Source organism: Bombyx mandarina, chromosome 11, assembly GCF_030267445.1.
Source record: "Bombyx mandarina strain Sakado chromosome 11, ASM3026744v2".
Classification (NCBI taxonomy): Eukaryota; Metazoa; Arthropoda; class Insecta; order Lepidoptera; family Bombycidae; genus Bombyx; species Bombyx mandarina.
The window spans coordinates 9,929,853-9,957,842 of record NC_143218.1 but is presented as its reverse complement, the minus strand read 5'-3'; the positions used below and the strand labels follow the sequence as shown (position 1 = coordinate 9,957,842).

General features: G+C 34.3%; 1 protein-coding gene across 4 annotated transcripts; it reads right to left on the bottom strand.

Moving 5' to 3' along the window:
- Positions 1–965: 965 nt before the first annotated feature.
- Positions 966–25,249, bottom strand: Hexo2 (beta-hexosaminidase 2). Of its 4 annotated transcripts, XM_028182757.2 has the most exons (11): positions 24,941–25,068; positions 24,712–24,835; positions 18,833–18,942; positions 17,633–17,842; positions 7,802–8,010; positions 7,278–7,611; positions 5,954–6,095; positions 3,955–4,140; positions 2,952–3,184; positions 1,910–2,145; positions 966–1,323 (listed from the first exon to the last, which is right to left on the bottom strand). In XM_028182757.2, the coding sequence occupies exons 3-11, from the start codon at positions 18,934–18,936 to the stop codon at positions 1,142–1,144; spliced, it is 1,836 nt and encodes a 611-aa protein (XP_028038558.2). In that variant the 5' UTR covers positions 18,937–18,942; positions 24,712–24,835; positions 24,941–25,068; the 3' UTR covers positions 966–1,141. The 4 variants fall into 4 exon arrangements, with proteins under 4 accessions (XP_028038558.2, XP_028038557.2, XP_089587047.1 ...); XM_028182756.2 differs by having other exon boundaries at positions 24,712–25,249; XM_089730921.1 differs by lacking the exon at positions 24,712–24,835 and having other exon boundaries at positions 25,056–25,187.
- Positions 25,250–27,990: the final 2,741 nt, after the last annotated feature.

Sequence of the window (27,990 nt, the reverse complement as noted above, 5' to 3'; positions counted from 1 at the left end):
TCATAATTACAACTAGTTCATTATTTCGATTTATTCGATATTAACTTATTAATTTTTTTATAAAATGTGCAATGTGTCCGTGTCGTGGCCCCCGGGCCCGGCTAAGAACTAGAACTGCTGGTAGATAGCACACTCTTGAATTACGTTACTACTAATTCGTTTCTTCTTTTAATATATACCTAAACTTTGTCTTTTAAGGCAAGTAAAGTTTTTTTTTTAATTCTACTAAGTCTATATCGCATTTATTGTTTTCATTTTAGAATTTCAAATGAAGAAAGTTTACATTAATCGTTTATTTAAAACTCGATATCTATGTTTCGTTACACACAGAATGAATAAACAGTTGGTGTGTGTAAATGTGCGTATAAATGTTTTTAGCAGAATATTCAACGGGACACGAAAATGAAAATTCTAAAATTAAGAAAATAATAAATGCAAATATTAAACCGCAAAAGTAATGTTAACTATCATCTCCTGGAAATCGAACTAAATAATATTTGTAATAAATAATATTAATTGTAATAAACAAGAAAAATCCACTCTTATATCGAGTTCATAAAATGTAATGAAAAAAAAAAAGTGTTTATATAAGAACTAATAGTGACCAGGCATTGAAATTTGATTCTCAATATTAAATATAAAAATGTATATGAAAGATGTCGTCTCTCGAAACAGCATTCAGTAATAAATCTGACAACACTAGTCATCCAATGATTTTTGAAGCGAAACTTCTAATACGACTTCCAACAAGGTTGTGTTAAACGTATAACGCTATCATATTAGAAAGAGACAGAGCGAGAGTGAATGCGTGGCACTCGAACGCATGCGCGTTGTATAACCTGTTACAGGCCAGCGCGAGCGTTAGCAACGAGTAGCATGCAATATTTTAATGAAGTATTTTAAAAAATATATATATATTATTATATTTTTAATCTATAATTTAAAAATAAATAAATTTATATACATATATAATATGAATGTTGAAAATGTCGCATCTCTTATACACAGCAACTCCTATTACAAGAGCAATCTGATTTAAGGATGAAAAATGAAGAAAACCACAATACTACACACACATCGAAAAAGAAGTTTCACTTCATTCACGTGCAGCAAGTTGCACGTGCACCGTTTTTTTTTCTAATTAAAGACATTTGCTGTCGTGCTGCGAGCACCACGCCGGGGACATGGCGTCGGGCCTCAGGCCCCGGGCTATCAGTCTCGTCCGGAGCCTCTGCAGCCTCGGCTCTGCGCTGTACACTGTGGACGTCGGGTCTGACCACAGCCTCTCCGCCACTGCAGCCGCTCTTGGCCATACTCGGGTGTCTACATACAGAAAGCAAATATTAGCCAACTATAATGCTTCTTGTATTCGACATAATTGACATCTGCTATTAATTAGTCAACCGAACAATATTAAACTCACACAAAATGTTTACTAACAAGTTCACCTAATTAAATCCCTGATACTTTTTGAGGCACAGATAAACAGACAAAAATCTGTTAACATTTGAAGACATGATTGAATGAATGAATAAATGAATTGGTAAGTACAATTTTTAAGATTTTTGAGTTTTTACATTGAATGAAGGTGTTGTGTGCCTATAAACCATATTAGGCCTTAAAGCTACGGACTTAAAGGCTATTTTTAAAAATTGCATGTGATGATTAACAAGTAACAAAATTTTGTTGTCTGTTTTCTCAAAACTAACAAATTGTATCATATTCCCTTCATCCACTCATGTCTTCATGGGAATCACATACATTTGTAGAAACTACTCGCGCGCTACCTGTCGTGAACATGCGATGTTGCTATGCTGAAAACTTTTCATGAAGTTCCAATAATTTTCGTTTCTAGCCGTCAAACCATATCTACCCTCTAAATAGCTACATTGTCTAGTAACCAACTTACCTAGGGCCTGAGCGTCGCAATACTCCGTCCACATAGCCACTTCACCGCCTAACACGCCTTCGTCCCGTGGTAGAGTGTGAGCATACATCCTTCTCCAATTGGAATATACCGTTCTGCCCCAGAACCCATGGTCCAAATACCAAATGTCCTTCGGTACTGAAACAGTTCTATAGCCGAGCCTCAAGAGTTGGGTCAATAACGGGCTGTTCAGAGGCTCCCAAACTTCTATGATGTATCTGTAAATACGATTGTTTTATATTATATCCAATCTCAAGGTAATAAAGTAGAAAATAATTAGTGTACAATTTTTTTAGTAGCTCCAATGTCTGAATGAAATTACGAGTCTGGCCTTTAAAATGGAATCCAGTACTACTTCGCTATAGGAATAGACAACATAGTAATTTATATCCGCGCGAATATGCAATGTGATTATACAAGCAGCAATAACCCTTATATCGTGAGCTGTCGATAGATCGACTCACTGTTATAAAGTGCGGAGCATCGAAATACTAAATGTTTGCGCACTTTGATTATAGTTATTAGGTATAGATCTGTACGGACATGAATTTAGAGCATCGATTATAAGGTAGTTTTTTTCAAAACTCCTTTAACACTTTCTGCAAAATATGCGAAAGAAGCTCGCCATTAAAAGGGTCAAATACAATTTTATTTACGATAAGACTAATGAAACCTGTTCCACTGAGACTAGCTAAATATGCGATGCTAACTGTAAGTGTGAGAAAAACATCGATTTCTTGAAGCTACTAGAGTGCCACCTAGTGCTATCATTACAGAAAGGTCCCTTTGTTTTGTAGAAAAAGCTTATCTTCTATTCTATCGTGTTTTGAATACGTTTTCTTTATTCGTATTCAATTTCAGTTAATCGTAGTTTGAATAACCGCTTAGGCTACAAACGACTAGGTAGGATTTTTTTTTACTGCAGATTCAATTTCACAAAAAACTCAACCACTGATTCAAAAAATAATGATACTCGACGATGAAAAGTTAACGTAAAGAAAATGCCATTGAAAACATGCCCGACCTTTCTTTGTCCAAGTGTTGTGAGATCCTCTGAGCCTGTGTCAGTTGCGAAGACCATAACATCACGGGCTGTGGGTCCAGTCCTTTCGCGGAAATCTCTTCGTCCCAAATTTGAAGGGCTTTGTTATGGAATTCACCCCACAACTTCATGAAACCTTCTTCCGTCGTATCGTATCCTTGGTCCTTCATGTACGAGATAATTTCTTGGCTCGAGTTCCAGCACCCGAAGTAAACCTACGATTTAATCTTCTCAATATTAAAGCTCTTAATTGTTTAATTCAATCTTCCCAAAGTTCTCTTTAACTTTAGTAAGAACTAGTAAAACATAACCTCGTTGCCTCAGACTATTATAGGGAAAGGTTTAAAAACTCAATCAATTGTTCATACCAATTGTGCGACATTCATCATACCAGAAACCTTACTGTTCATGAAAAGTTCAAAATTTAAACTCAATCATATCACAGTAAAATCATCAGCCATTTTATTTAACAAATTTAAGAATGCCATCTTCAATCTAATGCAGTATTTCAGGACTGCTCTTATTTGATAATCCTACTAATTTAATAATTGTGAAAAGTTTATTTTATTCTAAAGAAATTTAAGTAAGGCCAATTATTGTATTTTATATCATAATATTGAATGCATTTGGGCTTATTTCACAGATTACGATTAATAATTCACCTTAAGAAAAGCTGTGGTTGAAAATTACCATTAATAAATCCCAGGGCCAAACGATGAAAATGCCAAGATTTATCTGGGTTGGGCTGTTTGATTCAATAGCCCAAACCTGCAAGTGCTAGCTCAAAATAATATATAGTACAATATGGTGTACACAAATGTATGTATAATGCAATTAATTCTGCCGTTTCTAGCGATTTGGGCGATATAGTTATAAGATAGATGGTTTTTTGGTCGTGTTCTCAAAGTCCAAAAGGCTTTGTTTCCAACGTAGTTTGGTGTGTTTCTTTTACCCGATCAAGAATAAGCTGTTAAGCGAAAATTACCTCGTCTCCTCCCATGTGTAGCAATGGCGGTGAATTCAACAGATCCGCAACATCTTGATACAAGTTCCTCAGTACCCGGTACATGTTAGGGTTCGCTGGATTCAGTTGACCACAAGGAGGTTCGATGCAAAGATGTCTCCAGGGGTAAGCGTTAACGCATACCGCTAAATCACCCAAGCCGTATTCCTGGAATTAAACATTATCCATGACTTAAGTTAATCAGAAGTGTATGTAGCCTTCGCCAACAGCAGAATCATAAAACTCCGTTCACAGTATTTTGGCTTAGATTAGAATCAGTATATTTTTTGCGTAAAAACAGACTTGTACCGGTTTGAAAGCAAGGATATCTCTGTTTCAATCACTAATCCATACCAATATTATAAATACGAAAGTAACTCTGTCTGTCTGTTGCGCTTTTATGCCAAAACTACTGAAGCGATTTAAATAAAATTTGAAAGGACATGGGTATATGTCGTTTTTAATACAAAAAAAGGGTTGTTAAGGGCTGAAAGTGGGAAATGAAAAGTTGTATGGAAGTATCGTCATTTTTAGAGCTAAAAGCTTGAAACTTATTTTTGAAGCTGTGGATTCGATTTAAATATAATAAATATGACACTAAGCTTACAGATCAGAATAACACATAGGCTATAATACTAACTAAACTAAGCTTACAGATCAGAATAACACATAGGCTATAATGGATAAAAATATAGAGTGAATTACCCAAAATATAACGAAAGAGGAAAATAAAAAGGAAAAATCTGCCATCTGCGAGCTATTTTTGCGTGGACCGCAAAAATCGTTGGAGTTACACGTAATATATATGAATATTAATATATTATATAAAATGGAAATGTTTATTTAAAATAGTCCTAGAAAAAGCCCGTAACAGCATATATCTATCTTTTATTTGTAAGCCATTAGCATATACATGTCTATCTTTTATTTGAAAGCCATTATCACCAAAATAGTGATTAATAAAAGAAGAGGAAAGATTAGATTTTTTTGTTTATTACGTTCTTTTTTTGTTATCTTTTTTAAATACCCAAACATTAAGTGAAAATAGGATGGATTTGTTTAATATGCGCCATATTAGGTATAAAACCTTAAAACTGTTTTAGAAAAGGGACAGTTTTTTTTTGTGGATGAGTATCTAGTATTGGCAATGATCTGACTTATTAAGAATATGATACAGATCAACCGACAACGACCTCTGCAAGATATAATGCTATGTATTACTAAGCCGTTTCTTTCAGATATCTATGACTTACTCTTGTTCAGATTAGATAGACATTAAAGTTTGAAATGGATGGATATATAATATCATCAAAACGTCCATTACCTTAGCATAGATAAAGACACTTGATATTTAAGAGAAAGTAAGGTTTCTTATTAATAGCATTAACTTGTGGGAATAATGAGATACTAAGGTGTTTAGATAACAAACAGCTATTTTAATCTCTTTCTAACGCTAACAGCGTTACGCGGAAGATCTGCCATTCGGTCTGTGTTCTGTATCAAAAACACTCGAGTCAACTGACTCGGTGGTGCAGTAGTTAGTGGCTTTGACTCTGGCCCCATAGGTCGTGGGTGTGATTCCCACGTCGAGCAAACCATCGTGTGATGAACAGGTTTGTTTGTTAATTGTCTGAGTGCTCGTTATGTATATATGTATACATTTAAGCGTATATAAGTATGTAGATCAGTCTCTAGAACCCTTAAAACACAGTATCTTAAATTGAGACCCGACCGTGCGTGATCTGTTCATAAAAAAAACAGCTGTAATGCTAAAAGCTCTCTTGACAAATGAATGAAATGCGTTTATTTCAGGCAACTTAAGCCCATAAAATTTCACAGACAATTACATATTATTTAAATCAAAATATAATAAAATTACAATTTATGAGAATTATTAAAAATAAAAAATTGTAAAATTGTACTTTTTACAATTCGCGTTCGAGCTTTAATTATGTTGATGTAACTAATACGAAGTACCCACCCTTCCCCATTGCCATCCGTTTCCTGAATGCGCCGGCGCGTCTATTTCAATGACGACTCGGATGCCGCGTACCTTCGCGTAATGTATCAACTCTCGAATTTCTTCCGTCGTGTACATTTCGCTGCCCGAGTAGGCACCATATCTGAAACGAAAATCCTGATTTTTGAAGTGATAACTTCTTATAGAAGGCTTCGTTACGTAACGCGTTACGGCGCCAGTCTGTCTGCTTCTCTTTCTCTCACGCATACGGCAGCGGTACTTAGAACGTATGTAACTTCTATTTATATATCTTTTTTTTATTTATGTTATAAAAATCTTACATTATCAATTTCAATATTAAATAGTTTAACTTTTTTTTTTTTTTTTGGTCATGAGGAAATCGCCGGACTTCCGCCCTCCACTGGGGATAGAGGGCGGAGCATGTCAGAGTCGAACTGACTAAAACCTCCTGTCGCTCAACAACCAACGTCCAAACCTCGCATGAGACAGAACTCATGAAGAGGCAAAGGAAATAATTTAACTTAGATTAGTTTAAGTTATCACTTCTGTAGGTCATCCCGAGATGCACAGGTTTTTTTTTTTCACATTAAGAATTTCTGTTTTTAAGAGTTGCTTATTAGATATATTTTTCTATTCAAATAGAAGTTCACGAATACTTTCAAAAAGTCGCATAAATTTTGCAATTGTATCGAATGCAGAGAGAAATTTCGGCAAGAAATTTAATAAAAGTCATATTTTCTGAGCATAGATCACACAGCTAATAAGAATTTATTTTAGTGTGGGGCACAATTCCAAATCTACGCAGTACTGTAATTCACACGGTACCTACTTATACAGTGAGTATAGTGTAGGTAAACAAACCAGACAAGAAAGACACATCTATATATTAATACGTGAAGCAAAAACTTTGTATCCCTTTTGACGAAAATTGCGCTTACGGAGGAGTATGAAATTTTCTACACTTATAGAGAATATAGAGAAGAAGTGCACAATGCTAATGTTTTTTTAAAATAATGCATAAAAGATACATTAAATCAATAAAGAAAACATTACACACACTACATACCATGTATTTGACGCACACACGCATGCATACTATTTATTGTCAAACTTTTGTTCTTGACGTCTGTTGTCAAATTGAGAATAGATTAAATATTGTTTGTCATTATTAATATTTTTTTATAGTGTAGCCTTGGCGAAATTTGTGATTATAGAAGTATAAAATACAGTCATAATAGTGTACAAACTTACAATTCCAATTAATTATAGTCGAATTTCGACTACTGCGGGACCTCTAGTTATTAAAAATATATGTATGTATTACCTTGTAAACTGTGGCACCCGACTCGCTTCCAAAGGAAAACTGTGAGAATCGGTGGCATGCCAATGAAAGACATTCATTTTTGTTGTCGCCATACCATCGATAGTTCTTTTAATGTCGACCATCGGTATGAAATGTCTAGAAGTATCTAGAACTAAGCCTCTATGTTTATAGATCGGTCTGTCACGAATCTTAGCACCGGCCACGAGGACCAAACCGCAATGTTCCACATCAGAAAAGTCACGTTTGTCTGATGATATTAATTGAGAGAAGGTCTCTAAGCCGTGACGAGCTCCGTAAATGGTTTCTGCTTCTATATGGACAGAGACTTCTCCTCCTGAAACCACAGTATTGATATATGCTAAATATATGTAATTTTCATCTTATATTCTAGCTTTTAGCAAGATATAATTGTTAATAACAAATTTATCGATTGTAGTTTTGTTATGCTTTTGTTTCATTGTTTGCATTCAATATTGGTTCATAACGAAAATAAAATGATCATATCACATAATTCACGAGCTTACCTCTAGTTTGTACGTCCAGCATGTATTGCTCATCAGTGTTCCAATTCAACGAGGTGATGGCGGTCTTCACCACGATGATGACAACGACCTGAGTGTCCACCACCTCAGTAACGTGTCCTCCGCACTCAGCCAACAAGTTATTGCTTATCACTTGCGTCATTTCCACTAATAGCTCCCTAGTTTCTGCAGGCACGTTGAGCAGATCATATCTTAAATTTAAAAAGTATTCAATACATTAATATCATTGGAATATTTATTCCAATTTAAATATGTTGATGCTATATAATACGGTAGATTTCGTGCTTGTGATTTCAGTTTTCATGAAAACCATACCTGGCTGAAAGAGACAGTCGGCGAAAAGTTATTTAATATTATTACCAACAAAATTAAAACAAAACTATCATGTTCGTAATTTCAGGTTACTCATGTTTCTTGCGCTGCCCGCAATGTAGCACATTGAAAAAATCAGCTGACGTTAGAGGTCAATGACCTCATGAATATCCAATGATAGTCTCCAATCCGTCTTCACTTAATACGAACCCGTATAAAAATGAGTTTCTGTCTTGGGAAATGTACGTTTTGACATAATTTTTTACCATTTCATCTTCGAGATCATTTCTTTTCTTAAACTGTTTCTCAACAAACCGTTCGAATCCACGATTTCAACCTTACGATTGGTTTTTATCTAAATTGTTTTGCTGCTATACAGAAGACATATTCAAGAAATAGTTAGAAATATCGACCCCAAAAAAAAAAAGAAACACGTAAATTGGATTTTCGCTAAAAGTAAATAGTTGTGAAGCTAGTTAAGCTAGTTATAGAAGTATATTCTTTAAAACTGTGTGTTGCCAATATACAGGAATAATCGTTAACGATACAGCCGGTAGTTACTAGACGGCTAACCTATCATCGATCGCTTCATAGTTTTAACGGCGGTCTCAATTAAAGCAAAAATGTTCCTAATATTTCTAAAGATGACCAGAAACTTGTAGGCAAACACAAATCGTCTTTTCGGATTAAAAGTGTACAATTTCCAAAAATATTCGAATTTGAGTTAATATGCGGAATCACTTGGTATCATCAGTATTTTTCTCATAAATACTGTCAAAAGAGCGTAGTTTAGTTTTAGTTTTTTTTAGTTTACCTACTACTTTTTAGTTTGACTACTATAACAAAATTAATACATTATTATATATTACTTTAAAAGAAAGATAATGTAAGTGGTAAAAAATAAATGTTGCAAAGATAATTAATATTAAAAATATCACATGTTCAACCTTTAAAACATTCTCCTGTATAATTCGTATGTTTTGAGATTATACAGTTTTAATGCGAGAAGATGAAATAGTATTCTATTTACGTCCTTCTAGCCCTTACATTCTGTTCGAATGAAGTTAAGAATAGCCATTGCATTTATGATACCCGACTGAAATAACGCTATAATGGTATTTCGTTTCGATCGCGTCTGAGTTCGATGCACCGATAAAACCAGTTAAAGCACTCTATGGTAAAATAAAATAACAAATAAATTTAAAAACAGGATTCCGAGTACATACCTACTTTCTAAAATCGCTAATTATAAACAATCAAATCAAAATTATTGTTAGTATTAGAGAAAAACGAATGAATCTATCAAATTATTACTTTGTATGTATTGCAGTTCGGAATAATTTTCCAGCCAGTTAGTTAGCTTTACCAAGATATGTGGGCGGGTGTGTCAGAGCGCTCAAGAATTTTAAAGCTAAAATATAACTTAACCGACACAATCAGCAAAACCGACAAAAAAAAATACATCGCAAATAACCAAGATTAATTATTTACATAGTCAATAAAATCGGACGACGGATTAGGTATCGACAAAAAATTGTATTAAACATTAAATGGAGAGCGTGGGTTGAGATACCGTTAAAGATTTTTTAATGTCGTCAACCTCATAATCAGGTGTTTGAAGTCGCGAATTGAACACAAACATTAATATTGCAAACATTCAAGCTACATATTTACTCAGTCATCGAGCAAATAGAAAATATATTGATTTATTACAAACTTTTATTGTATTCTATTAAAAACATTAAAAATCTATTAAAAACAGTTCATAATTCTTTTAATTTATTTGCGTATTTTACAATTTTCTAGATATATTATGTAGTGTGTAATGATGTTCATAAATCAATTGATTTAATAGCCCACGGAGCTTATAGAAATCACAATGTCAATACGCCGCTCATTTATACTTGTTAATCGAAATCACAATAAATGTGTTTGTAATGATAGCATTTATAAAATAATAGAGACCCTGATATGATATTGGTATCAATGGGGAAGCCAGGGACGAATCTGCGTTTGCCCTTGGATCGTCGTATCTCGCGAGATGATCAGGTTCCTTGGGTTTTTGTTACATACACCCTTAAAACTGATTAAATATACAACACAATAGGTCAATTCTTACCGTCGTAAGACATCTGTTTGTTACACCGTTGCTCGTGTATTAATTAAATTTTATGCAGGATAAGTAAAAAGATAGCTACTCGTCTTGGTGCTGTAAATTGTATACCTAAAGAAAGATATTGTGTCACAAATTATAAACAAGAAAATATTTATTTACATTTATAAAATATTGTATGTAAGTTTAAGAATATGCAATAAGATAGTCGATTTTAGGTCAAAGTAATCTGTCAACCTGTCACACATTATGTAATACACAGCACCGATAATTTTAGACACGGTCTGTTGGACTAAATGCTCAATTAAAGAACTAAAACAGATCGTCGCCCAGTGGCATCATATCTGCCACTAATATCATAGGTTTTTGTTAACATTACATAGCTTGGTTGCTAGTTTTACAAAACACACACAATGAAGCGTTATCTCTATCGAGTACAGGAAACCCTCCTATACTATAACACGTACGTATTTTACAACACGGCTTCACTCTAACACGAAAAGAAAAATTCCCCAAAACCCTCTTTTAACACGGTCCTTTTGCAACACGATAACGAGATTTTTGTTAAAAATTATTAATAAAATTGCATTATGCTTCGTGGACACACAATATATGGGAACAACCGAAACATTACTGCTTTATTTTTATGTTTAGCTAGCGGACCCGACAGACGTCCTGTGAATGTATACACAAAAATTCATTCAAATCGATCCAGCCGTTTAGCTGCAGAGAAGAGCTTTAGAGGAATAACCTAGATATCGACTGCAGCGCCATCTGCCGGGCTGATTTGTGAATCTAAACTATCCAGGGTGCCACCCAAACACATATTAAAAAATACATTCAAATCGGTTCAGCCATTTAGGAGGAGGAGTTCAATGACACACACACGTACAGTAGAATTATATATATAAAACATACAGGCATAGTTGAGATTTTTCATTCAGAAAAATGAGTCTCCTTATTGTACTGGCTTCTAGTCTCATAGAACACGGCTTCGCACAACACGTTACTTTGTAGGAACGTATTTACCTTGTTATAGGAGAGTTACCTGTGATCACTTTAAGCGGCATGGAAGCTAATCGGCTTGGTTACTTGATCTACGCCCTGCGTTCTAAAATTTTCTTTAAATTTTTTGTTTATTTTACTACACAATATTTATTATTTATTCGTATTATAAAATAAGATACCTAACATCGAAAAGAACTTGTCTAAGCGCTCTAGTTTAAGTATATTGAACGCAGTGCTCTACTTCGATCGCCTTATCTGGGATTGATAAGTTAAAAATCGAAATTTCTCTTGTTAAGTTTCTCTCGCTTGAAGATGACTTGTCTTTATTTTATTAAAGCTTTATCAATCTATTAGAATGGCAGTACAAGCTTTAACATTAATTACAATCTTATTGAAAGGCATGATAATTTTTTACTTCAAAAGTGACTCAATGTTTTTATTCAGCTTCAATTCAGACAGAACGTTCATTAAATAACGTCAACAGCAAGAATTATACATAATCCATACAGATTAAGGAATAATATTATTATGAATGGGTTAGAATCATCAATTAATGAACGCGGGTTATTGTCAAACAACAAAAAAAATAGCTTTCCACTACATAACTTTATTCTGAATTAATACCGCGATGGTGCGATGGACATAGCGCGATGTTCCCACAATTTATTTATTTTAATGCTTTCGCAGATAAATGCGCATGCAGTCTCCATGGTAATCATACCATTTAGGATTACAGCTGTCCATAGTCATCTTTAAACTGTAAATTGTACTTTCTTTCAACTAGGTATCCGCCTTTAAGATATGAATTATTTATTACGTCACAATACAACTAATATTTGCAATTATCACAAAAATTCTTTTAATCACATTACTATTGCGTATAAAGTTGATGTACAACAATACGAATCGTTCCCATTGAATATCAAAATAACAGTGTTTTATTTTCACAAGCAATAATCTCGCGTATTTTTTTAAATGTTTAAAAAACATTTTTCATTATAAAATTTAAAAAAAAAACCAAAAAAATTGTAATTGACGTAAATAGTAATTACGCTATCTAATCTATTACAGGACAACTCATAAACCTCAAGTCTTAAGGTGGGTGCGATGCGTTCACATTGTAGTACGTATTGGTTCCGGTAACCACTTCAAAGCTTCAAACCAGGTGGCCTGTGATTTCGCTCACCCTACTAAATGAAAAGTAATTTTCAATTTCAATATGAGGCAACGGCGCTATGAAGGAAGGTCTCAGTGTTATAATCGAGTTTGGCATCAACACCGCGATCGGGCTGTTGACGCGAGAGCTCGTGAGCGTGACGCAAACAGTGTCACATGTATCCTAGAATAGACAGACGGCCGGGAGACACCTGCGCGTTGTTGTGAAGCTGTACAACGAACTATACCAGACGGAGCACTGAGCGTAACAATTATTGCTAATTTTTTTATGTCTAGCTTTTCTGTGCCGTCATTGATAAATGAGCACAAGCTAGTTCGCCCACGGACTTATCGTTAGTGTGGACAAACACATGAAAAAAATTTTTTTTTTTTTTTTAATATTACCCTAATCGATCTTTGGTAAAACACGTCCTCAATTTACAAGATCTAAACAATGATTTTCTCGTACTTCCTAATGACAGAAGTTCGAATTTAATGTTGTTATCGGAAACATTTACACGTACTAGATCGAGTACAACCAAGAAAAAATATCGCCGCAATCGCAATACCTACAAGGTTTAGTTTTGTTTGGGACTCTTTCCTGTTTCACCAAGTAGGTCTAACAACTCAAAGACAGTCGCTATGGGAGTGCATCTAACACCATATGAGAACCGCACTCCCCCATAATATCTAGTGAGGAACTCAGTGCGATTACCAGAGTTTCTAAGCCTCCTCGGAGTGTTAGTTCTGAAGGCGTCTAATGCAAGAGTTATTGGATCTGATGAATCCAGAAGGACGTGAGTTAATGTTACCGACTATACCGAATCTTTTTCGGGCATCAAGTCAAACTTCTTTTACGAGCGCGGTGATTAATAATAATTAACCGAAAGAAGAGATAATTCAGACCAGTGATGTTACGTAACCACTGCAATTTTCGTTTAGTTTTATTAACATTCTATTGCCTCATGGGTAAGGCATAGGTTTTTAGATTTAAAAAAAAGAAGTTAATATCCACTTGACCCGAAATTAAGGTTTTTTAAAACCAAATCAGATATTACACTTATTTTAAACAAGTTTCCTGTGCATCTAATATACTTTATCTATATATATATATAAATAAATGAATTGCTGTTCGTTAGTCTCGCTAAAACTCGAGAACGGCTGGACCGACTTGGCTAATTTTGGTCTTGAATTATTTGTGGAAGTCCAGGGAAGGTTTAAAAGGTAGATAAATATGAAAATACTCGGAATTAAATAAAAATAACAACGTCGGACGGATTCCTTTTGTTTGTTTTAAGTTTATTTTATACAAAAGTTTAGGTCTTCTATTTATCGACTGAGGCACTACGGAGTCTGCCGGGTCAGCTAGTTTGTAATAAATTTTCATTTTAACGAAACAATATTTCGAAGTCGTGTCCCCTCATTCAAATATGTTTTTTTTATATCTTTGGAATGTTTGTTCGGATTTTACAATCAACACCGCGTAGTCCGAGAATACTACATAAAATGATTTCAGCTACGCCCGAACGATTTACGTTTACGATGTAATAAAAAGAACACAATGTAGACATCGTCTGTATATTTATAACGGCGCTTTATTAAATAACAATAGACGGTTTGAGTGCGAAATCATATGCGTTTAATAGCTATGACGTCATTGCCAAATATACGAGTATTTAGTGTCTATACTCATGATATGTAGTAATATCCAAGTATTTTGAATTGTAACATATTAAGATTTGCAAAGTACCTAGTATGCTAGTTTTTTTTCTTCTTAGTCGATAAATGAGTCTGTAGTTCCAAACGGACTTTGTTGACGTACATATTGTATATATTTTAAATTGTAATGTCTTATGGTTTAGTTTCAATTTAAATCAATTCTATTAAGTTAGACAGCCAATTTGCTGAGCCAATACAAGTTCAAGCACTTCATAGTATATTATATTCGATTGAAGTATTGCTTTCATTGAAGCTCAATTTCGGATTGTGACTTATCGTTTTAAGAAACTAAAATAAATCTTCATTCATTCATTGTGGCCCACATGAATCTATTTAACAACCCCCAATTATTAATACATCAGGGCCCTGAAACTGCGATACTTTAAGACAAATATTTTTTTGTATGGAAACTAGCGACATCTTTTAGCGAATGCCCCCAAAGTTATATGTTAAATACAGAAAATAATAAAAAAAAACATAAGAGTCTTTATTTGTTTTAGACACATTGATTCAATTTTATCAATTTGTGGTTTCTAAAAATTTACAAAATCCTTCATTAAAAATAAAATATAGGATAGGTAATATGTTACTGCCATCTACAGGAGCAATGAGAAAGTAATCGAAGTGAAGCAATCTAGTGGCCGACGCCCGTAAACTTTTTTCTTGAATGCTTGAGTTGCTTATCTATAATAACCAATTTATGTGTATTATCTATGAAATACATTGTAAGCTAAACTACTTTTCTTAGCCATATATATATTTACGAACATATTTATTTGAGCTTGCTGCAGCAGAGATGAAAGAAGTAAGTACTTTTGTTGCCTAAGGTGCCACACTCACTCAGCATTTGCAGAGAGGTTACTTACTATCTTCTCTTAACAGCAATGCAGAGTGGTATTACATGAGCCTCCTTATGCGTTCTTAATTCATATAAACTCGTTAGGTCCATAATTATTAGTGTTCTGCCTCGCAGATAAAACTTAAGCCGAACCATAAAGATAAATTTTAGATGAGACAAAAAGCCTCTTATTCAAGCTGAAACTTGAATTAAGTTGCCGTTTACGATATAAATAAACAATCGACTTTAGGTAATCGTTCGGTCTATGACGCTAGTTGGAGTTACGAATTAAATGAGGTGATAAAAAAGATAGTTAGAAAAAAATACGCTATGTTCTAATGAACAAAGTTTAAAATAGCGTGTACATTACGAACTTTACTTTTATGCTATTATCAAATTATACACTACAATTCCACTTCATTTCCGTGTCGCTTAGATTGTAAAGCTTTATAAACAAAACAAAAATATCGAATATTTTGTAATTTTTTTTCAATTTGGTTTAGTCTGATTAATAATTCTAGTTTAGTCAAGTTTTTTTTTTTCTGAGATGGTTGGACGAGCTCACCGTACACCTGTTGTTAAGTGCTTACTGGAGCCCATAGACATCTACAACGTAAAAGCGCAACCCACCTTGAGATACAAGTTCTAAGGTCTCAGTATACTTAGTCTGGCCATAAATACTGTTACAATTAAAAATAAACAAAATATTACATTTGAATTTGGAATCTGTCATTTTTATATGATTGCTCATTGAGTTTTCTCATTTTGGCGCCAATACATTGTACAATATTTTGCGATATTAAAATGGAGTGGGGTGATAAAGAGAACCGAATCGCTGTGATTGCATTACACAAAGTAGGTATGGAGCCAAATACAATTTTTAAAACTCTCCATACGCTTGGTATTAGTAACATGTTTGTGTACCGGGCTATTAATAGGTGCAATGAGACCTCCTCTGTTTGTGACAGAAAAAGATCTGGCCGTCCACGTAGTGTTCGTACGAAAAAGGTGGTCAAAGCAGTAAGGGAAATAATTCGAAGAAATCCTGTCCGAAAGCAAAAGATTTTATCTCGGGAGATGAAGATAGCACCTAGAACCATGTCGCGTATTTTAAAAGATCACTTAGGACTTGCAGCCTATAAGAGACGTAGTGGTCATTTCTTAACTGATAATTTAAAAGAGAATAGGGTGGTAAAATCGAAACAACTACTGAAGCGGCACGCAAAAGGAGGTCATAGAAAAATTTTGTTTACGGATTAGAAAATTTTCACAATTGAGCAACATTTTAACAAACAAAATGACCGTATTTATGCTCAAAGCTCTAAGGAAGCTTCCCAATTAGTCGACAGAATGCAACGTGGGCACTATCCGACTTCAGTGATAGTTTGGTTGGGTATTAGCTATTAAGGAGTGACTGAGCCATACTTTTGTGAAAAAGGTATCAAAACATCGGCACAAGTGTATCAAGATACCATTCTTGAGAAGGTAGTGAAGCTCTTTAACAACACCATGTTCAATAATATAGAATGGTCCTTCCAGCAAGACTCGGCGCCAGGTCATAAAGCTCGGTCTACGCAGTCTTGGTTGGAAACGAACGTTTCGGACTTCATCAGAGCTGAAGACTGGCCGTCGTCTAGTCCCGATCTTAATCCGCTGGATTATGATTTATGGTCAGTTTTAGAGAGTACGGCTTGCTCTAAACGCCATGACAATTTGGAGTCCCTAAAACAATCCGTACGATTGGCAGTGAAAAATTTTCCCATGGAAAGAGTGCGTGCTTCTATTGATAACTGGCCTCATCCTGCTGGCTGAGGCTGAGTCCTTTAAAGGACTGTATTGCAATGGACTGTATTGTAATGGAGACCACTTCGAATAAGCTTTTTATACTTTAAATTGTTTTATAGTTATGTATTAAACCATATTAAACAAACACACTGTAAAAGTAATAAATGTTATTTGCAATAGAATTTTTTTTTCCTTTGTCTCAGTATTTATGGCAAGACTAGGTAGTTACAACGGTTGCCCCATCCTTTAAACCGAAACGCATTACTGCTTTACGGCAGAAATAGGCGGGGTGGTGGTACCTAAAAGTGCAGACTCACAAGAAATCAAGTCAAATAATATGAATATAATGTTAACGTTTACTCTCTTAACGTTTACAAACACGATTATCTTGCACATCGACCAATAAGCATATACGGATAAATTACTCTTTATTGCTCTGTAATATCAATTGTAACTGGTTTGAATTGAGATTATTTCGGTTATCATTAAAGTATTTTATTCTTATATTGATTTGAAATGGTTTGGATTTTGAGTCCTTTACAGATCTTACTACGCTTGTTAGGGTAGAATCTTATTTGAAGATTAGAAACTGATGATATTTTCAAACTAGCGTTACTGTCACGACTAAAACAAACCTAAATTTTACTATATTAATTTTCCAAGGAATTAGTTGACCAAGGAAAAATTCACAATCCTATCGTAAATTCATTAAAAACACTCGTAGATATAAAAGGAAATGAAGTTTTGAATTCCTTGAAATTGTCGTCAGCGAGTATTAGTTTTCACATATGAAATGCAAATGCGGCATCGTACAGACATGTCATACTTTTAACTTAAGGTGTGTACTCATACATATGAGAAATTATATCAACAAATTGCTTACCTCAAATAATTAGGGTGGATCTTCACAGTTTGCGAGCTCAGCGCTGCTGTAACCGGCTTAGGCCAGATTCCGCCGAACCTTCCGCAGACTATACGGCACACGTCAAGCGAATCGAAGAAAGCTGACGTTGAATTGTCGGACAATGTCGGCCTAGGATGTTCACTACGCTGACATCCTTCATCCGGCACGCACTTATACATCCACGATGGTCTGGACACAAGTATTGGACATTAAATTTAGCATGATCAAAAGACTTTATGTGATCTATTCGATTAGTAATAAAAATACCCCTCTTTTAATTGCTAATCGAACGATGAGAACTCGCCTCTTGGGGCTATTACAATTTATTCCCTATCCATCTGTAACATTAACGTATTTAATTCATTATTATTATTATTTATTATTCATAATTTATTTATTATTATTAACGTATTTAATTCATTTTCTAAATTAATTCACGAATAATTAATTTGTAAATCGAGATCAACAGTTCTCAAGCAAGTGAAAATAAAGCTAGTGATATGTCGTATGGCTCGATTCAATATGAGGTATTGTAATTGGATGTAATGTTACATATTGAATGCCCAAGTAATCTATTCTACGATAGATTTTAAAAGCAATGTAAAACTATAAGAAAAATAACTTCATCTATTTTAATTCCATTGTCATGCCTATTATTAATATTTTACAAGCAAGCTATTGGAAAAATTAATGTAAAATTTTCATGAATTATGAATTTCTGTAATGCCTTTCGTATTAGGCAATATTCGGTCGCGAACAATCTATGGATACAATGTGAAATGCTTGAAACATCTTTGTAAGCCTGGTTTTTAATGGCCTAAATGCTTATAAAATATCTAATGCTTATATAATATATGGCGGTACCAATAATTATTTTTAGACATCACTACGGTGCCTATGACGAGTAAATGGTGACTTTTATTCGAAATATTTAAGCTTAGACCCAGAAATTATACACGAGTAAAAACTAGACATTCATGAGCTACGTTTATTAGCTATTTATTCTACCTACATTCTTAATTACGAAGTTCTGAAAGGTCGTTCAATGTGGATTAACCGGCTGTGTCAACAATTTGCACTGAATAATACATTAAACTACCCACAACTGAATTGATAAGAGCTAATGCTGCAATAAAATTGTAAAAGTAAATATTTACTTGAATTCACTCTTTAACTTACTCGTAAATTTGAGGGGTGATTTCGTCAAATGTACTTTCTACATTGCATAGTACACCTGCCAAATGCATGGTCGTCATCAACGCCAACAGCCGATTAAGCGCCATGGTCAACTGAAAATAACTTAATAACTTAACTCGTTGAACAACTAAGAAAACAAGCATATACATTAATTATCATCATATAGCATATATCATCATATACCAATATATGAGCCAGAACTCTACCTAATGACCATTCATGAATTCCAAACAAGACCTTCCAGGTTGATTATCATACCAGTTCAAATTTATTTGGTACAGTTTACTGGTGTTACGAAATTTCTAATTTATTATGGTAGACTAGACTTGTCCCCGGAGTTTTACTCACATTAAATTTGTAAAAGGAATGAAATAAGTGGCATTTTCCCGGGGTAAAGAATAACTTGAGTCATTCTCTGGTTCATAATGAGTCGATGCAGGTCCATTAGAAAGTAACAATTTACTTTCTGGGTCAATACCCACTCTTGTATTTACTATAGCCGTGGCCGCCTGGATCAGGTCATTTATCATGATAAAAAGTATCCTATGATTAAATCTAGACTATATCTTAAAGCGATATTTCAATCCTATCCGCACAGCCATTTTTGAAATTTTTAAAATACCAATTTTTACATTGTAATTATTACTACAGATTAATGTTGAGATGCCTTTAGTCATGCGACATTTTTCTAACATTATTCATTAAGTTCTGAGCAGAATATTACGAAACGCCTATTAACCATGTTTTCATATTATAGGTACTTGTTTAATTGTTTGTCGGATGCGCTGTGAATTGCTCAACTGTTTTTGTTTAATCGAATGAGAACAACTGTAATCAATAACACTGCTATATTTTTATATGAAACATAAAAATAATATGCAATTATCTGAGAGTTCTAGTCGGACCTGTATTATACAGGTTTGTTTTTCAGTTTTTTTTTTTATGATGCAGACGTTTACACGATGATCGCGATGTGCCTGAAGTTGAATTATTATTTTTAATAGAAGAGCTATGGGTGAATTTTCTATCATATAGTAAAACCCAATAGTATGGTAACAGGGCTAATTCTTGAGACGATAATACATTTGTACTTCGCCATAAAATACATATATGCCACCTGTAAAATTAGTGGTAGTTCAGAGGCTGACATTTTTTTGTTTATAGTTTATTTGTCATCTGCCCTTAGATTATAGTAAGATGCTTTGTGTAAATCTATTTTTTTAGCTATACTAAAAGCTAGGCAGAATTTTGAAACACGAAAATGATTGAAAAGACAATGCATCTATTGCGGCTTACACTAGAAAATGTAATCGTAGTAGCTAAAAATGACAAAAATCACGAATAAGACACTCGCATTATATACTCCAATCTGGCTAGCGGGCGCAACGCTTACACAAGTCAAGCGCTTCAAGTACCTCGGTCACTGGGTAACAGAGGATGGTACGGATGATTGTGATATAGATAGGGAGAGTAGGGCGTTGATAGTAAGATGCAATATGCTGGCCCGCAGATTTACTGGTTGCGATAGCTATGTCAAACTTACAATTTTTAAAACTTATGGCCAGAATTTTTACGCCAGTAGTCTGTGGACCACATACACGCGGAGAGCTTACAATGCCCTACGCGTTCAATATAATAATGCGTTTAGGATGATGTTGTCACTGCCGCGCTTTTGTAGTGCATCCACAATGTTTGCGACATCTCACACCGATGACTTCTTTGCAATAATGCGGAAGAGAAGTGCATCGTTATTGCGTCGAGTTCGTGACAGTGGCAACAGTCTTTTGAGAATCATATCGAGCAAGATCGAGGGACTGCTGATCAATAGCCTTTGCAGTAGGCACTTGGAAGGAGAAAAAATAAAATAAAAAATGTAATGGTATAAAATGTATATATATAATGATAGTTATGTGTTAGATTTTTTAAGTCACTAACATAGATATAAGTAATTACTACTAACAAAATGTTATGGTTTTAAAAAAAAAAAACTGAAATAAATAATAATAATAATAATAATAATAATTATACATCATAGTAGATTTAAAATTTCAAAAATGTATAGTCGGTCTTCAAGAAGTTATCAGGCAAATATAGTAGAGCCACTTGACTAGTTCCATATAATGATTAGAGGTCACCATATATCTACTTTTTACTGACGATGTGGCATTTTGTGAGTCCGCACGGGTAGGTGACAACTAGTCTGCCTATTTCTACAGCAGAGCAGGGATGCGTCCGTTTGACAGGGAGGAACAACCATTATACGATAAAAATGAAACTGAGATCTCATATCTCAAGATGAGTGGCAACATTCATGTAGTGATGTCGGCAGTATCTGGTAACCTTGGGAGAGGAGGTGCGCCGTGTCTCATTAACTCATGATGCAATAAAAAAAAAATTACTAGTTTCATTAATATAATTATCTCTAATAATCAAATTAATTTAAACTGTAACAAAGTGAATAACTAAAGACCTATTCCCGAAATGATTACACCAATTATCGAATAATTTGCTTTCTTTATTACATTTAATCGGACAGGTCATGGTCATTTAATATTAGCAATGAACTCAGACAAGCGCAGCGACAATTAATGAATATGGTCTTCACTTAATGAATATGGACACAAACATCCATTACAATATAGGGCAATAGAAGCACAATTAGCACGCTACCTCAATTTTAACCTAGCTTCACGTTAAAGATACAGCGGGCTTCCAATTTTGTTTGAATTGTTTGTATTAAACCGGGGAAACGCGTGTCCCGTGACTTATTAAAAATGTAACAACAGATTCGTCTTCGTAATTTTCCAAGCGTCATTACGGATCCTCCCGATCCATTAACGGTGCTTTTGGGTACCTCAAGCAACGGTCACCGTCCCCGTCGAACCCGTCGATGAAGGGCTCGACGAGTAAACTAACCCATAGACACAGCCCACTGAGTTTCTCGCCGGATCTTCTCAGTCGGTCGCGTTTCCGATCCGGTGGTAGATTCTGCGAAGCACAGCTCTTGCTAGGGCCAGTGTTAGTAACACTCCCGGCTTGAGCCCCGTGAGCTCACCTACTAGTTCGGTGAATCTAGAATAACCCCTCGAAGTTACTAGAATAGGTAGGGGAAAAAAGTTCCGTTCGTGATGTTTACATAAGTAGTAATCACAGCTGATACGGTCGACCAGTATTGAGACACTTCCCGACACGCGATATTCGCTACTCGGCTTTAGTAACTGATTAACGTGACCGTTGCATGCCGTGACAACAGCTATCGGAAACTATATAAAAGTTATACAGATCCATTGCACGATTCACTGCATAATTAACGAACGGGAAATGTACTGACTGTATCGATTTCACTGTGTCCTTAATCCGCTGTACAAAACTTGAGTTTTACAGACTTTTCGATCGCAATATTATAGTAATTAAAAAAGGCGATAAAAGAGTCAACGCTATCGTATAATATAGAGTATCAGGAGTTTTCTATTATTCTGAATTAACTAATGTATATAATTACATAGCTGTTGAAGAAATAAAATAAACTGAACAAATGTAATTCCGTAAAACGTTAACTTTATGCGACAAACTGTGTCTAAAATAGATAACAATACATGTTTTTCAAGGAATTCCAGTTTTTGCAGGGTTTTTTATTATTTCTTGATCACTAATTTAGTCGTAAAGAAAGTCAACAAATGACATCAATAAGTAGCTACTATCCTCAGTAATCAGCTAATTATTGAGGAGAAGTACTTGGATCGGAAATCAATCCCGGACTTTTTGGTATAGTAGTCAGAGACTTAACCACTCAACCCGTCGAAGCTATCCGATACAGTGTTAGATAAACATTCCCAATGCTGAAAAGGGCTTAAAATGAAATACGGAATTCATATTACCTTCAATGTATAACGATGGGGCTTCACGCGGTCAATGATCTCGCAGTTTTTGAATTGTGTATACACTGCGTGCTATAAGTAAAAGGCATTTACGCTTTAAGTTAACAAATAAAGCTATCGTATCACCACCAGAATCACCAACGAGCTCAACTTAGTAGATTTTAAAAATCGAAATAAATAGCTGTTAGTTTATATGTCTAACTTTTAGCGGCTAGTAACTAAATATCTACCAGCAACGAACTAGGACTGACCTTAAAAATATTATAAAGATAAAGTTCTCCGAATCCATTTCTATATTATTATAGGTATATAAGTATTAAATAACAGTACTTGATTTCAATTGAAACTCTAAAGGTTATCAAAGTTAACATCTCGACGTTGCATATTATACAGGAGGTAAACAATATTGATCATAGAAAATTTCCCTAAGTGATGTAAATGTTTCGACTCGTGCATCAATGTGCATTTTTAACAGTGTTGTACATGATATGAATTTCGATTGAGCGTTAAAATAAAGATCATAAGTTTTAAAAACTCAAAACGCATTACTTACGTAAAAAACATGAAAACTTCAATTAGATAAATAATTTTGTATCGAGTAACCGTGTTGTATTAACAAAATAACGTACACAAAGTACCTATATATTAGTACTATTTTATAGTAATGGTATATCATAGACGGCTATATTTCATATAAATGAAAACAATACATTCTTTAAAAAAAAAACATATTTTTTTCCTACCTATTCGCTGGTAGGCTAAGGGATTATTCCAGCTACACGCGGACGGGACAATTACAAATAAATTTGCTGAGAACAAATGTGCAATAAGAGGTCTCGTCGCTAAAACCCCGTTATTTGCGACGAAGGGTTTAACGAGTAAATTAACCCACAGACACAGACAGCCCACTGAATTTCTCACCGGATCTTCTCTTTTTTTTCCTACCTATTCTGGTAACCTCGAGGGGTTATTCTAGATTCACCGAACAAGTAGGTGAGCTCACGGGGCTCAAACCTGACGACGTTGCTAGCACGAACCCTAGCAAGAGCCGTGCTTCGCAGAGTCAGGATCTTCTCAGTGAGTCGCGTTTGCGGTCCGGTGGCAAATTCTGCGAAGCATTGCTCTTGCTAGGGCTAGTTTTAGTAACATCCACTGATTAGAGCCCCGTGAGGTCACCTACTCGCTCGCTGAATCTAGCATGACCCCTTAAGGTCACTACGAGTCTACATATAGGTAGTATAATAGGTAGGAATAAAAAAATAAAAAAAAGTCGCTTATAACGATCTCATTCAATAGCTAAATGCAGAATTAACTATATATAATATTTTTATTATAAACTGAAATGTACATCTACAATTATAAGCATGTAGGTATTATAACGGCCTTCTGGTGTAGTGGTAAGTGACATGGTCACTACACAAGGGGGTCGCGGGTTCGAATCCCGCCAAGGGGAGATATTTGTATGATAAATATAAATGTCTTTTCCAGGGTTATGGATGTATATTAAATATATGTATGTGTATAATAATAAAAATCTTACATTTATTTCCGTTATCTGGTACCTGTAACACAAGTTCTTTACGAACTTATCACGGGACCAGTTAACGTGGCGTGATTGTTAGTAAATATTTATTATTTATTATGACAATATTTATGTTGTATTAAAACAACAATTCTAACAGATTTCTTATATTTTACTAGAGTATACTACATATAAGAGAATTTTAAATTGTAAATTTTCGTTAATAATAATTTATTGTCAGCGATAGTATGTACCTATTCATTAGGTCAAAGCGATAAGATATCCCAACTGTACTAAAGATTACATGCACATCGAAATTCGAACTCAAACTCACGATTCCTGTTACATTTTACTGTTATGACAAACTTAGCATATTTTGTGCATTAACAACGTAATAGAATTTTAAAGTACTTCATATAAACACAATTAGTTCAGGCTATGATAATGAAACGAATACTTACGAGAATAAAAGGTTTGAATGATATTTCACTAACACGCAGTATCAGGCAACGACTCACTTCTTGTGTGTAAATTTTAAATAATCATCATAAAAGTAAATAATTCTTCTGATTTTTTCACACACAGCTTAAACTAAATTAAAACTCATAATATAATACAAATGAACTTCGCGTAACCAATAAATTTTGTATCTCTTTGGTTTCGAAACGAGGCAAGAGAACTAAACCGGACCTGGTTTTTGTCTTTTTAATTTAATGTTTATTTATTTGCTATTCTGATCTGCACGCAGGATGTATTCGCTGTGCCAAGTCCGCCAGTACTTTGTGACAGCAGTCGATTACTAAACGGTTTTAAGTAATGTTGTTGTTATTTATTGTCAATTACTGAGCACCGCCCCGGGAACAATATCGCGTTTTTGATAAAACGCGCGCGAACCGGCGTAAGGCGCGAACCGCTCTGATTGGACGAGTGCCGGCTACCAGGCGTTTGAGCGGAAGATCCGCTTTTAGCCAACTGTTGATACTTAGCTCGGTGCATGTAGGTTTTACCTTTCTACTACCTTGAACTTTATTGTAAATGGCCTACAAAAAAACTATCAGGTTTTAAGAACAAACATATCTTCTAAATGTATCCGAAGCTAAACAGCAAAAAAAATCTAAATCTATAGTGTCTGCACTTTTTTACAAAATTTAAATCCGTAACTCGCAGATAAAATAAAAAATATCAACATTTCAAATAAAATTCGATTCATCGTCAATTTATCAACTATCACCCGCTCACAAAAATAAAGGGTGTTCAGAAAATCAGTTTAATTGATATTTTAAAGCTAATTAGTCACGGAGCACGTGAGTTGGTGTAATGCGTTGATTGAAAGAGACTGGCGTCTGTTTAGGCGTCGAGACTATAGGTACGCTTTGAACTTTGTGTGTCATTAGCACAGTACCTACACAGAACAAGGATTTCCTAAAATAAAACAATTTTTGTTAATATAGGAGAGTCTCGGTCCAACTTAACAAAATAGTTTTTTTTTTTAATATTTTGAATTGTTTTTGCAGCTATCTACATTTAACTCGTTAAATATGAAAATCGTGGTAAGAACTCATTAAATAAGTGTTTTAAAATAGTTAGTACTGTACTTATAACGTATTCGTGTCAAGAAATATATATTATGTATGTATTTATAAGCTTTTATTAATATGACACTGCTAAGGGTCGTGACTTCTTGTGAATTATTTCCGCCAAGCTCCCGCAGGCAACCAAGAACGAATATTTCCAAGAAAATCACCCTTGAACCGATTCTGACTAGACTTCTACTGGCAAGTAGACAAATTCTCTAATCCAATCTATCCTGATTATCCGGGAAAACTTTTGAATGAACGAAAATCATAAGGTGAAATCAAAAACACGATCAATGTGTGAAATCTGGCACACTCAATAAACTATGAGAACATAACACAAAAGGGACAACACGTTGCGTGCACTAAATTTATGTAACAATTGCTTAAATATTTTTTTTTCTTTTCAATGCTATATCCAACTACGTTACACGACAAACGTTAGCCCGAATAAATCAACTCACATGGACACCAGCAGAGAATTCTGGAAAATTAAGGTAAAAGATGATGTCGGGATATTTAAGCAATTAGCGAAATCTTGGAGCGGTGTGATTTAAATATATACTAAAAAATATTAATTTATTTGTTGAACTAGGATTTTTGGTAGGTTTAGCCCTTGGTACTCTACAATGATGTTCATGAGAATCCGCAATCGCTCAACATCAAATAGGTCAAAGTGTGCTCACTAGCCTTCAAGGCAGTAAAAACTATAACAATAAATTTTTGAGGACATCAAAAGAGATTTTAACAAATCCCTTGTAGATTTATTAATTAATTAATTAATTCAAACACTCATATTCGAAATAACGCTAATTTAATTTTAAATTTGTCTGATTTGAATTGCCAATTACTGGCGTTGAGAAGTCCCTATCTAGTCGCTTATCCAATTTTCATCCAAATATGCCCGTAATTTGGATTTACATCAATGAGATACTTCTCGGTGCTCTGTGCTAAAATCGATATTTTTAAACTGGACTCCTTGATACAAAGATTTGAAGAAGTATTTCGTTATGTTGGTAATTGTGTTTTGTTATGAATATTTTATTTTGGAATTTTGTAATATATATTCTAATATAGATAATGTTAAGAATTAAGTACACAAACAAAACAACTCAGTACTATTTTCTCCTCTATTTGGAAACTATTTTTTCAAGTTCGTGGCGTAGCTATTTTCGTGCTCTTTTGTAATAAATTTATTTATTTCGAAATAGTCAGCTTTTTCTTATAAATTTTAATAACAAAACAATAGTAACATGTAATAAATATAATAGATCGAAATCAATCAGTTATTATGGTTGAATATCGATCACTCGGTGAACGCCAGTAAAATTATTATAATTATTTCTATGCTACTACTACTCCCTTAAATTCACAATCTTGACAACGATATAAAATAATCTAAATACAATTAAATACAGTTAAAACCTATAATTTTCCCGTTAAGTCGCCACGTCGTATCTGACCCCATAATCTCAGTACCGTTAACCGCACAGCCGCATTTATGGCGTGAAACACCATTGTTCGTGTATTTCTAGAACAATCATTTAAACGTTAACATTGACGTATAGCACATAATCTATAATCTATTGGTATGGTACTTTCATAAATGTAGACAAAAAATCACTCATATTTATGCAATTCGTTATCATACAATTACCAATCTTAGTAAATTAACAGTATATTTGCGCGCGAACAACAAACTTTTTTTTTATTTATCTATTCAAATAAATGAAATTTAGGTCTGTTTGTAATAAAAGAATAAAATGGGCTTTAAAAAAATCGTTTTTTTGTCCGTTTCTACTACTTTTATTTTAGAAAAAAAAATGGTATTCGCGCTAAAAATACCCATGAAATTGTGAATTCGATTCAATTAGGAGCCGCATTAATATCAGGCATAGCCACAGCAAAAAGAGCGTGACCTGTTTAAACTTGTAAAACTGTTCATTGTCTTTGACAGAAACCTGAGTTTTTCTATTTGTGGCGGTTTGTTAATTTTTTCATTCAACATAGATATCTAAATGATAAGACAGTATTTAGCTTTCTCAGCTATTCACATCGAAGGATTCCACACACGTTCTATTTTTTCGTCATTACTTTATGTCGCCCGTAAAAATTCGAAAGAAACGTAGTAAGTAATCAAAGACCAATCATAAGAAACGAAAATGA

What these genes read in the sequence shown, in the direction of transcription:
- Hexo2 (XM_028182756.2), bottom strand. Translation starts at nt 18,936, where the DNA reads ATGGCGCTTAATCGGCTGTTGGCGTTGATGACGACCATGCATTTGGCA. An exon ending in TACACATGGGAGGAGACGAG is followed by an intron (nt 3,185 to 3,954) that starts GTAATTTTCGCT and finishes ATTAAATCGTAG; the next exon opens with GTTTACTTCGGGTGCTGGAA. An exon ending in TTGCGACGCTCAGGCCCTAG is followed by an intron (nt 1,324 to 1,909) that starts GTAAGTTGGTTA and finishes TTCTGTATGTAG; the next exon opens with ACACCCGAGTATGGCCAAGA.